Raw genomic sequence first — 13379 nt, forward strand, 5'->3', positions numbered from 1 at the left:
GGGTGGGAAGGGCAGGTTCTGTGGTATGGCCGGAGCAGATAAACTCGTTTGAGGACTGCCTTGGTTCTCCCATCGGTCCATTATCTGTAAAGCCAAAGAGAACAGAGAAGATGACTGACGATGAACTCTCTTTCTTGCTGTTTCCCTTGTCACACACCACAGCCCTCACATTTAAGTTCAACTTCCTTGTCCTGCAGACTTTTCTTTTACAAAACATTCAAAACTTCGGTATAAGTGCCTTGAAAGAAAAAATTCTATTTCTATATAATAAAGCACCATGGATGGTTATAAATACATGTGTTGCTTGACTTTTGAATGCAAACTTTCATAACCTTGTCACCTACCAGCTAGTAATTTTCAGCGAATCACTTAATCTCTCTGAATCTGTTTTTTTCTCCCTATAAAATAAGACACTGTATGTATTTCAAGATAATTTATCTGTAAGTGCTTATAACTGTATGGTATTGTTCCTTTTCTAAGATGGCTCCAATTCATGAAACCGTTTTTACTGAAGAAGAAAATAGTCTGCAGGTATTCATTTGACACCTATACACATCCAAACCATTTCCTATACTTGAACATTCAATCACTTTCCTCATGGTTGGTAAGTAATTATACAACCCTTTAGGGTTTGAGTTGTTCAAAGTCTTCTATGAAGCTTCATTTACTGCTGATCTAGTGGTTTCTTCTCCAGAATGCTGCTGCTGCCACCATCATGATTTATTAACAATCTGTAGAGTACTTTTTAGTTCACCAAGTTCTTTCATTTACATTATCTTCTTTGATCGTCACTATGGCCCCGTGAGGTAAAGTGAGGACTCATTTCTTTTTATCAAGGAGAAAGCCATGTTCACCAAGATCACCTGTTTACACGACCAACTTAAACAACCAATCGATTTCTCTTTCAAACTCAACTTCAGCTTTTCAGTTTTGACTAAACCTGTTGTATGTAGAATGAGATTATCTTGTTTGAGATTTCAAACAAGATGCCCTCTTGTTTGAAATTTTGCACTGAGTGTAGTCCTCGGGATAAACGTCACTTTCTAGCTGGGCATGGCGGCTCTCCAGCTGATCCTCTTTCTCATCTCCACTGATGGTCCCTCCTCTCATTCCCTAGAACCCTACAGGTTCTCTCCCTTGCATATTTTATTTCTTTTTCTGCTTGCCAAGTTTACCTATTTTGTACTCTCCCATCTCTCATCTTCATTATACCTGGCTACTAGATTCAGATGAGGCCCCTCCCTCAGAAGGCCTTTGCTGACCATTCCTGATCTGGTTACTTGTCCCTCCTGGGTGTTCCCATGGTACCCACTACCCACCCCTCACACTTAAGTGTAATTGCAAGTCCACCTTTGACTCCACACATAGATGATGCTGGGGACAGAGATTGCAGGGGACATAGTCTCTCTCATTGTTGCATTATCAACACACAGCAAGTACTCAGAAAATGCAAATTTAGTGAATGGATGAAATCAGTAAAATATGGTCACCTGTTCTTTCTTGAAGACCAGTTTTGATACACACTATTTTGAGCTTGGCAGGATTATAACTTTCTAGTCTCTACCGCACTGCTTTTGTTTTCATAACAGCTATTGTTTGGTTAGGGCTTCAATGCCAGCTGTCACCTATCAACAATATATGTTTTAAAGCTGGAGAGGATGTGAGATAGCATATAACACAAAGGTCCCTGTGACCCACTTATGTACCTAGGATTGTGGCAGGGGTTGGACCATTCAGCAAACTGGGCAAGAAATGGGTCACTGACCCTTCTCTCAGTGCTCCTGGAGATAAGGCCTGAATATTTGAGCTTCTTTGAAATTCATATATTGACATTCTAACACCCATGGTAACACTGCTAGGAGGTGGAGCTTTGGGGAGATAATTAGGTCATGAAGCTGGAGCTTTCATGAATGGAACTGGTGCCCTTATAGAGGAGACCCCAGAGAACTCTGTAGTCCCAAGACCCAGGTGAGGTTACGGCCATCTAGGAGGTGGGCTCTGACCAACACTGAATCTTCTGGTGCCTTCATCTTGGACTTCTAGCTTGCAGAACTATGAGAAATATATTTCTGTTTTTATAAGACACCAATCTATTTTAAGAAGACACTTAGCTTCATTTTAATTTGTTTACTTTATGGGCTACTGACCAAGATTTCGTTTGAACAAAGGTTCTATAACTAACAAAGATGGAAAACCCCTAGCTGAGTTCAACTCCCTAATATTAAACATGATCTCTAGGAGCACAGAGAGGTCCAGCAGCTGTCAGTGCCCGGCCCTGGGTCAAAAACAAATCTATATCTATAATGGGAGTCCTTTTTTTTCTTTTAACATAATAATACATTGAGGGGAATAATTTGTAAATTTGCTCAGAGTCTGGCCAATTTTCTGCTCAGTGACCCTTTAGCTCCCATTTAGTAAAAATCTTTAAATATGCACTTCATAATTCACTTGAAAGTAAAATTTGCCTAGGAAGCCATTGTAGGTTCCTTTGGTCATCCATTCTCTGTGCCTGTGCTCTGACAGGAAGACCCACACTGTGGCTAAAGGCATATTCTTTTTTATTTTTCATTTTAACTGACTTCAGGCACCATGTGGGTGCATTTTGGCTGTGACTTTCTCCCTTCTGTTTCTAAACATAAGATACTTAATTCTAAAAAGTAAATAAATTAGAAATATGGTCTGAATCACTGAGTATCCCACTTGTCATCAAAGGGCTTCAGCAAATGTCTATTTATTTCTTCTATCTTCCACGGAGGGTTATCTGATTCTCCCATAAGTCTTGCTAGTATATATATTGTTCATGTACAGTCACTGGAGAAAACATGCTTCAGGTGAAATATTAGTATTAAAAAACATTCTTAAAACTAGAAAATAAATAATGCTTTTGGCACTGTTTAGGAAAGTTTCTGTGGCAGATAGAAAAATTCTACAATGTCTACAGCACTGAGATGGAGAAATTTGTTGAGTCCAGTTCATGCTTAGTAAAGCATTCACAGTGTCTTGCTGTGACATTAATCAACCCTCGAGTCACTCTGTCAGGGATTTGTAAGACTGTAGAGCAGATAATCACAGTGCCCATGAAATTACTGAAAAAGAAGACTCATAGTCCTTCACTCCCCCACCCTCTTATCCAGTCATTTGAAGTTCAGACCTAGAAGACCATGGTGGAAACCCCCTGCTGTGGGATCACCGCCCCCTCCACCCCCACCACCCAACCCCTGTTCTCTGGAGCTGATGTGCTGATCTGACAGCATCTTTTTTTTTTTTTTAACTGAAGGATAATTGCTTTTGCAGAATTTTGTTGATTTCTGCCAAACATCAACATGAATCAGGCATAGGTATTAAGGGCTTCCCTGGTGACTCAGACAGTAAAGAATCTGCCTGCAAATGCAGGAGACGTGGGTTCTATTCCTGGGTTGGGAAGATCTCCTGGAGAAGAGAATGGCTACCCACTCCAGTATTCTTGCCTGGAGAATGCTGTGGGCAGAGAAGCCTGGCAGCCTACAGTCCACGGGGTCGCAAAGAGTCCGACATGACTGAGCAACTCTATTGACTTCCTAATATTTTCTTAGATACCTTGGTCTCTGCACTTTTGCCTTCCAGCTGGGTTACCTTGTACTCACTAGTTCCTCTCAATATTCATGAACCACCTAGACTCTTACCCCAACTTCTTATTCCACTTAATGTCTTCCTGGCCTTGACCTCTGAAGAGCTGTGTTACCTGCCAGGCGTTTATCTGTCAAAAAGGCTTCTGATTGGAACTTTCCACAGTCCTAGCTGTGTCCTTACCTATGCCAATATTTATAAACACTTCACTAGAGTAAGGAAAAATGGAAACCAAATTGTTTTCTTTATCTGGGAGAAGACTTGTATTTCTATTCTCCTTGATGAATGAGTGAATGTTTTAACTGTATGAAAATATAGTCACTGAGATAGCAGTGGACAGAGTAGACATATAATTCACGATGGGATATCAAAGAGTAAAACAGAAAAAAAATCGATTATGGTGTGGTCAATTTTTTTAAACCCACCTTCTGATTCTAGGATGCACACTGAGAATAGAGAGCTTGTGAACAAGGTAAGTTGTCTTCCCCATGAAAACTAGAAACTGCTTGCTACCTGTAGAAGCTAGGATAGTCTAAACACACTTCCTTACTATTTTAGGGCAGGGCTGGGAGATGAAGACATTTGGCTTGATTCAGTACTTGGAGAATGAACTTGTATTCCTTCCAGATGAAGAGAACAAGAACCCACTACAGTTGGTGTATTACTTGTTAAACAGAAGTGGCTCTCTTGATGTGGATTAGGTTTAGACGTGGATCAGTAGGACAGAAGAAGGTCAGAAAGTGACACAGGACCAGGAGAAGGGGTGAAAACATTTCCTTATCCTGATTAACAATGTCATCAATCCTCTTCAAAGGAGAGAGTGCATAAATCCAAATACTGTGGGTATGTATTTATATATTTGTTTAAGTAAATAGTTTTGCAAACTATGTTTATTCATTGAGTGATGAATTTGTTAAGAGTTTATTCGTGGAAAGTCTGCTTTCTAGAATGACAGTAGTTTATATTTTTGAGCATGTCAGAGGCTCTGCTTTAAGCACCTTACATGGATTAAGTCATAGACTCTTTACAATAACCATGAGAGGAGTATTATTATTATCCCCATTTATAGATGAACTTGAAATACTGAAAGCTTAGCAGCTAGTTGAAGGCAACCTAGCTAGTAAGGAGAAGCACAGTTTGAACACAGGCAGTAAGCCTTCAGAGCCTGCACTCTAAACCACTTTACACATGGCCTGTCACCCGAGTCCCTAATCTGAAGAGTTTCTGGTGGATGCACGGAGGACATTACACTGACAATCCTCTATCTTCATTTAGCTTAGGACCTGGAAGTCCAAGTCCTACCTTTTGGAGGGATGCCTGGGTTCAGGATTAATTTTAAACTGAGTTCTATGAAAACCCATTTTTGGAATTATTGAGTGTGGATGTAATTAGTGTAATGACAGCAGATACTATAATTATGCCAATGGCATTATTTGTGTAAATGTGGTACATATAAGGAAATCAGTAGATTATTTAATTGTAGCACCGTGATGAAGTTGCAAGATTCCTTCTTAAATTAGATAAAGATATGTGTAACCACAGAACACAGATTTTTAACTCTGGTGGTGAAAGGAAGGAATTATTCAGATTTTGGTCAAGGCAAAACAAATTTCATTTTAAGTATTTTTAAACACTTCTTTTCAAAATCACACGTATCACTAAATACTTTAACTAGGCTCAAAGAAGACTAGTTTTCTCATCTGATATACTCTGAGGACCAGATGAGCTGAATCCCAAATAAAGACATGCTTGGTGTAAAAGTTCTGAGAGCATGGGCCTCTCATCACCAGCTCCCAGTTTTCTCATCTCTCTTTGAAAGAAACCTGGACCTCAGACATACTCCAGAGCTCAATAATATTTTATTTTCACATGTCTTCAAATGATTTTAAAGCCATGTTATTTAAATAAGCCAGTTATTGCACTTGAAAAATATGCAAAATCATATTATGTCCATTTCTCAAATGAAAAAATGAAGCACTTAAATATTCCTTCAGTAAAAGGGGGAAAAAAGGAGCATAAAATTAACCCAAGAAGTCCCTACTCACTGGCCAAATTAGGGGCCACTGGTGTCAGAGCTACTTACTGTGAGAGGAAAGAAAAGTAGGTGGAAGACGTGATTCCCTGAGATTTTGAGTTGTTTTTTTTTTTAATTGTTTGTTTTGTTTTTTTGTTGTTAACTTGAATCACTTTGCACAGCTCTCTTCCACTTCTGGGTTTTAGCTATCTCAGTTAAGGTTGGCTATTCTAACACAGCATAGAATGGGACCCCAGAAAGCTAGTCCCAGCTCTTGGGACTTGGACAAACTGGTTTCAATCAATGGCAAGTAAAGATCATCTCCAGCTGGGAAGGCAACTTGGCTAAACTTGTATCACAAAAAGATTAATAAAATACCAGTCTCCTACGTTAGCATCAACCTTTCAGGACAGCTGATAAAGAAACCAGGCTCAGAGAGACTAGGTGACAGCAGAGATCACCAGTTTCTGAAAATTCAGAGTACCACTTTGAGTGACTGTCAGTTATGGTGGAAAAACACAAATTTTTTCACAGACACACATGTATCTGTGTGTCTTTGTTTAGCTCTGTATGCATTAAAATGTAAATATAAACACAAATATATATACAGCTAAATTTCTTGAGGGTCAGATTTAATTTGTAGGTCAAGACATCTGGGTCTATAATTTGTATTGTTTTAAAAATTCAATGCAGTAAGAAACTATGGTATTTCTGATGGTGAAAACAAAGGTTTCTAAAGAATTTTCAGCATACCATACTGAACAGTGTTAATGCTTGTTTTGTAAAAATGTAAAAAAACAGAATAATCTTTATAGGAAAGCAAGACAAGTTAGTTTTTCACAGAGAATTTGTTCTTTTGACATCAAAAATCTCAAAGGAGGAAGGGATTTTGAGGTTATCCAGTTCAAATCTTACTTAGTGAAATTGTAATCTAACTAGTAATAAAGAAGAAGAATTTCAACTTACAGGCTTTGGGGTTTTCCATGGAGAAAAGAAACCTGCAATAAAGAAAACAATATATGAACTTTGAAAATACATTCCACTACCACTTACAGGTAGCATGATATTAAGACAGCCGCAAGTACTTTATATAAGTTAATAGTAAACAACAACAACACATTCTGCCTGGCTGCACAGTTTTTTTTCAAAGAGAACAATTTTATTGTATTATATTAATGATTCTAGGAATATTTCTTTATTTGGAAGCTGAGGATTCTGAAGCCCAGCGATGGTGAGGAACTGTGTGGCAAAAGATCAGTCACTTTACAAGAGCTAAGGCTGAGTCATCCTTCGGGATTTCTGTGGCACAGCCTTAGCTGTGTGTGGATGTGGGTATGGGTGTGCGTGGGTGGGGTGGGAAGAGAGAGAGAGAGGGGGAGAGAGAGGGAGAGAGAGGGAGAAGGAGAGGAGAGAGAGACAGAGAGAAAATGAGAAACAGTGAGGAGGGTAGAGAGGGACAGACAGAGAGAATATAGATAGAAATTAAGACTTTTAAAGGTTAACACCTGTGATTAGTATAATAAATAATTCTGCTTTATGTGGTTAGAAATCAATCAACAAGCCTTCATTAATCCTACATTTATAAATAATGTATATACTTATATCATGAATAGATTCTACTATAACTGTATATGAGCCGTTTCTCCCACTGACTTCTCTACAGCAGATATCTATTTTATTATCCCTGTGCCCTAGTGACAACACAATGTTTTTCATGAAGAAGCAGCTAAAAATGTTTGTTAATTGAGTGAATCGTGTATCATCAAAGACAGGAATCTTTCAACTCATTGAGCTCTTTCAATGATCACAAATGGTGTGATGGTTGAACTGACTTTGTTTGATCTGAATGACCTTTAAGATAATTAAAAGTAAAGGACAGATTAATTCCTTTTTCCTTTACTGTTATTATTTTATCATACACTGACCCCAGCAAGCCAAAACACAAGCCAAAATACAGAACAAAATTACTTTCTTCTCATACCATCTCTCCCCTCTTTCAATGACTTCACTCATGTTAATATTAGGTGGTGTCTGATAAAATGCCCAATAAAAAATGGAATGTTGAAAATATGCCACGTAATGCTTATTACCTTTAAAACTTGGACTGGCATAGAATGGGCCATGGTTTTCAACTATTTCCATTTATAGGAAATATCCACAGAAAACTAGACACACACTTATCTAGATGCTGAAGCAATCCAACTCAGGTACAGTATAAACACTAATTTAAATACTACTTGCACCTCAACACAAATGTTGTAAATAGCTGATGCTGCATTTTATGAAAACAGTGAAAGCATGTAAGCCATCATATTCCTCAAGTTTCCTTGGAACACAGAGTTAAATTTAATGCTGAAGTATAACAACTATCTTACCTAAGGAGATGGGTGGAATTGGCTTACTTTCTTGTATACTCTGTATGTATGTTCTTATTTCTCTTTCCAACTATTAAAAAAGTTCTATTTAATGTGTGGCTTGATTATAATTTAATTGCAAGGATTTAATCACATCCTTTTTGATAATAGCTGAGAGTGAAATTACAGATAAATAAATATATTTATCTCTGACTCATTCTGTAATGTAAATTTAATGTAAATGCCAATGAAAACTATTTGACCAATAATTATAAAAGTGAAAAGCATTGTGACCTATTGGCCAATTAACTATTATTCTCATTGAAGGATAAAATTTATTTTCTGTTTCATGGAACGGTCAGCAATGGTTCTTTTGAGAAAATATGTCATTTATACATTCTCACAATGTTCAAACATTCAGTGATTTCCTCTGCTTTCTCTGTGTTCCTCCTTTTTCTTCTTCCTGCAGTGCCAGAATGGATTTTGAGTATTTGCTGCTTTACATTTGCTAGGTGCTGGGAGTTTCTTAGATTACAGATGTATTGAAAATGATTTCTTTTTATGGGGCTCTCATCTCCACATGGGGCATTATCTTAAAAGATGATTATTCCTCCTGTGGAAAATGTATAATCATGGGACCTCTTGGCAGCTACGGTGCCAGAACTGAAATGGCATAATAGGGACATTGGTTAAGATAAGACAAGGAAAGAGGGCCATTTAATTGGACCACCTGTCATCACTGGCACATTGGCTTCCTCTTCTTTTAAGATTGTTTTATTCAGTCTGACCTCAGACTATTGGCATGATGCAGGACTTCTCCACTGTGCCCATTATGGCAGTTTCTGAAATATGCCTAATGCTGAGTTGTGAGGAAGAGGCTTCAATCTCCGAAGCAATAGCTTCACTTTCTGAGTCATTGTCAGAAAGAAGCTGCTTGTTTCAGAGTAAGTAATGTTAGGTAGCGGAAATAATATCAGAATAGATTTCCTTAAAAATAAATAACTTACGTGAGTCTTAGAGTTCCTTTGGCAAATTAGCAATCATGCTATAAACACTTAAATGAAGATGAACAGAAAACATTTATTTTGCAATACAACATTGTAAAGCAATTATCCTATAATTAAAAATAAATTATATAAAAAGATGTATGTATAGAACAGTCTTATGAACTCTGTTGCAGAGGGAGAGGGTGGGAAGATTTGGGAGAATGGCATTGAAACATGTATAATATCATGTATGAAACAAATTGCCAGTCCAGGTTCGATACACGATACTGGATGCTTGGGGCTAGTGCACTGGGACGACCCAGAGGGATGGTATTGGGAGGGAGGAGGGTTCAGGATGGGGAACACATGTATACCTGTGGCGGATTCATTTTGATATTTGGCAAAACTAATACAATTTGTAAAGTTTAAAAGTAAAATAAAAAAAAATAGTGTTGCAATGGAAAAAAAAAAAAGATACGTAACTCTTCTTTAAAGATTTAATTGGTTGGCAGTTTGCTGTTCTGATAATTGTGTAAATAAAATGCAAAAGAATAAAAAAAGAAAAGAAAACATCTATTTGGGGTATACCCAATTTGGCCCAATTAATTGACAAAATCATGTTTTCTACATGATTAATCTCCAGTTTTCTGCTCGGCTTCATTGGAAGAGCTCCATAAATACTATAATAGCATGGGTCAAATGATGCAGGTCAAATGCTATAATAATGTGGGTCAAATGATTATAAATGTACAATAAATTTTTGTAGGGATTACACCTCTAAGAAATCTAGTCTATTGCAATTAACATAAAATACCCCCAAACAAAATAAGAACTTTTAAATCCTTATTTCTGGAACTTTTCTTTTTTTGAAATCATTCTGGCCAAAATAGATCACAGGAGGAAGACAGGCTTGGTTTGTTGAGACAATTACTTTTGGGTGTCTCACCACCTACACTCAGGGATACAGGATGAGGAATATAGATAGCTTTTTCTTAAGCCTGTCAGAGCTGATAGTCCTTTTTACAAAGGCAAATTCATAAAAAGGGATTTTTCTTTAAAATATGAATAAAACTTGCTTTATATTTTAGTTTATTTCTGGCCTTTATTTTCCCTACTTCTATAGAAAGTAGAATATTATAATTCTCTTATAGAATTAAAATTTATTTATTTTATTTATTTATTATAATAACTTAACTTGTTTTCCATACTGATCATTTATTGAAGTGTGTTGAGATCCAACCAGTCCATTCTAAAGGAGATCAGTCCTGGGTATTCTTTGGAAGGAATGATGCCAGAGCTGAAACTCCAGTACTTTGGCTACCTCATGTGAAGAGTTGACTCATTGGAAAAGACCCTAATGCTGGGAGGGATTGGGGGCAGGAGGAGAAGGGGATAACAGAGGATGAGATGGCTGGATGGCATCACCGACTCAATGGACATGAGTTTGAATGAACTCCGGGAGTTGGTGAGGGACAGGGAGGCCTGGAATGATGCAATTCATGGGGTCACAAAAAGTCGGACACGACCGAGCGACTGAACTGAACTGAACTGAACTCTAAAGACAATAAAAGTGAAAGACCTCAAGAAACAGTTATAAGCTAACTGAAACATGAGTAGGGACATTTTAAAAAGGAAAAAAGTAAGAGAATAAATGGGAAAATTTAGATGCAGCCAATAAGGAAATTTCAATGCATTTAATATGAAGCAGAAAATTAAGTTAGATCTCTAAAATCTGTCTTCTTTAGAACAAGAAATAAAGTTAAAATATATTTTTAATTCCTCATGTAAAAGCACAATTAGATGGGCAGAGAAACAGAAACACAGTACAAATAGCTTAAACAGAAATTCTGATGCTTAAAAATGGAAGAGGAGAGAAGGCAAAACCAGTTTCATACTGAAAGTTAAATCAAATTTACATATCAACTAAATACAATTTTAATAATTATAGGACTATGGTTGCCCAGTTAAATATGAATTTCAGATAAACAATGAATAACTTTTTAGTATGTCCTGTAGACTGACTGCATGAGACATACACTGCATAGGACATACTTACATTAAAAATTACTTGTTTATCTGAAATTCAATTTAATTGGGAAGTCTACATTTTCATTTTCTAAATTTGAACACCCTATATAGGGAACATTTTATATAAGAGCACCGAAGAATTAATGCTTTTGAACTATGGTGTTGGAGAAGACTCTTGAGAGTCCCTTGGACTGCAAGGAGATCCAACCAGTCCATCCTAAAGGAGATCAGTCCTGAGTGTTCATTGGAAGGACTGATGCTGAAGATGAAACTCCAGTACTTTGGCCACCTCATGTGAAGAGCTGACTCACTGGAAAAGACCCTGATGCTGGGAGGGATTGGGGGCAGGAGGAGAAGGGGACGACAGAGAATGAGACGGCTGGATGGCATCACTGACTCAATGGGCATGAGTTTGAGTGAACTCTGGGAGTTGGTGATGGACAGGGAGGCCTGGTGTGCTGTGATTCATGTGGTCACAAAGATTCGGACACAACTGAGTGATTGAACTGAACTGAACCAGTTAAAAATGAAAACACAGTAGCAATGTCTACTGTAGGTAATACCCACTCAATTTAGTAAAAATGCAGAAAATATTTAGTATTTCCCATTTTTGCACCTTCTCCAATGTTTTATTGTTAGTAATCTTGCTTTAGGAGAAACCAGAAAACATTCTATGCACATCATTGGATTGCGTTGGTTGGTTGTTCATAAGGAACAACTGTTGCCTAATGTCTCACCTCAGGTGATACAAACTCTGTGTGGCCAATGTCAGCGCCGCAAAGGAACATTTTCAAATTGTGTGATGACTGGTTAGCAATAGTGCCTTATCATAAGAAAGTTCCACAAAGTGGCTCTTATCAAAAACTACTTCTGACACATGATACCCCAAATGAAAGAATATCAGTATATTTACTGCAGCTCTGAAGGGAGAGTCACTTTCTAGCATGCATTTGTGAGTTGTTTGGGAAGAGTTGTTGTTGTTGTTGTTTTTTAATCATTATATAATAATTATTTTCACAGGGTACAAGATGATGAACTTTCTTAAAACTCCCCACTTCAAATAAGGGCTCAAAATACAATGAAGAGAAACTTAATCAGAGAATGCCATCATGATATCTTCACTTTGGAATTAGGCCAATGCAATTTTTTGGGATTTCTAGTAATTTCCTCAAACAGGACTAAATCTTTCAATATGCCTCTATAGTCTGTTTGATATACTGAACTACCGTTTGCAGAATGTGAGATGATTTTTTCTTTAACTGAAGTACTTGCTGCAACATATGACTCTGGCTTTGAAAACTATCATTAATTTCATGCATTTTATAGAAAATTCCATTTACTACAAATGACAGAGATGCAGGAGAAACACTTTCTATTTCTCATTTTCTTTAAGCAACAGAAAAGGACTAGGAACCATTTTGAACTAAAGGCCTGTTTCAGCAGAGATGTCCATGCTCTGAGTTACTAAAAGCTTTGTTCTGGTTTGCTTGAAAAATAAGATACAACAATTGAATATACCTCAAATCCTGAAAGATGATGCTGTGAAAGTGCTGCACTCAATATGCCAGCAAATTTGGAAAACTCAGCAGTGGTCACAGGACTGGAAAAGGTCAGTTTTCATTCCAATCCCAAAGAAAGGCAATGCCAAAGAATGCTCAAACTACTGCACAATTGCACTCATCTCACATGCTAGTAAAGTAATGCTCAAAATTCTCCAAGCCAGGCTTCAGCAATATGTGAACCGTGAACTTCCTGATGTTCAAGCTGGTTTTAGAAAAGGTAGAGGAACCAGAGATTAAATTGCCAACATCCGCTGGATCATAGAAAAAGCAAGAGAGTTCCAGAAAAACATCTATTTCTGTTTTATTGACTATGCCAAAGCCTTTGACTGTGTGGATCACAAGAAACTGTGGAAAATTCTGAAAGAGATGGGAATATCAGACCACCTGATCTGCCTCTCTTGAGAAATCTGTATGCAGGTCAGGAAGCAACAGTTAGAACTGGACATGGAACAACAGACTGGTTCCAAATAGGAAAAGGAGTTCATCAAGGCTGTGTATTGTCACCCTGTTTATTTAACTTATATGCAGAGTACATCATGAGAAACCCTGGACTGGAAGAAGCACAAGCTGGAATCAAGATTGCCGGGAGAAATATCAATAACCTCAGATATGCAGATGACCACCACACTTATGGCAGAAAGTGAAGAGGAACTCAAAAGCCTCTTGATGAAAGTGAAAGTGGAGAGTGAAAAAGTTGGCTTAAAGCTCAACATTCAGAAAACGAAGATCATGGCATCCGGTCCCACCACTTCATGGGAAATAGATGGGGAAACAGTGGAAACAGTGTCAGACTTTATTTTTTTGAGCTCCAAAATCACTGCAGATGGTG

The 13379-nt window shown here is 37.6% G+C and overlaps 1 protein-coding gene across 1 annotated transcript in view; it reads right to left on the reverse strand.

Annotated features, from left to right (window-relative positions):
• Positions 1 to 13379, reverse strand: part of MAGI2 (membrane associated guanylate kinase, WW and PDZ domain containing 2) — a 1467824-nt gene that overhangs the window by 202893 nt on the left and 1251552 nt on the right. The window contains 2 exon segments of the mRNA XM_010848097.1: positions 2 to 84; positions 6587 to 6618. Coding sequence (XP_010846399.1) covers positions 2 to 84; positions 6587 to 6618 — 115 coding nt within the window.

This window comes from Bison bison, unplaced genomic scaffold (genome assembly GCF_000754665.1).
Source record: "Bison bison bison isolate TAMUID 2011002044 unplaced genomic scaffold, Bison_UMD1.0 scf7180017864260, whole genome shotgun sequence".
Taxonomy (NCBI): domain Eukaryota; kingdom Metazoa; phylum Chordata; class Mammalia; order Artiodactyla; family Bovidae; genus Bison; species Bison bison.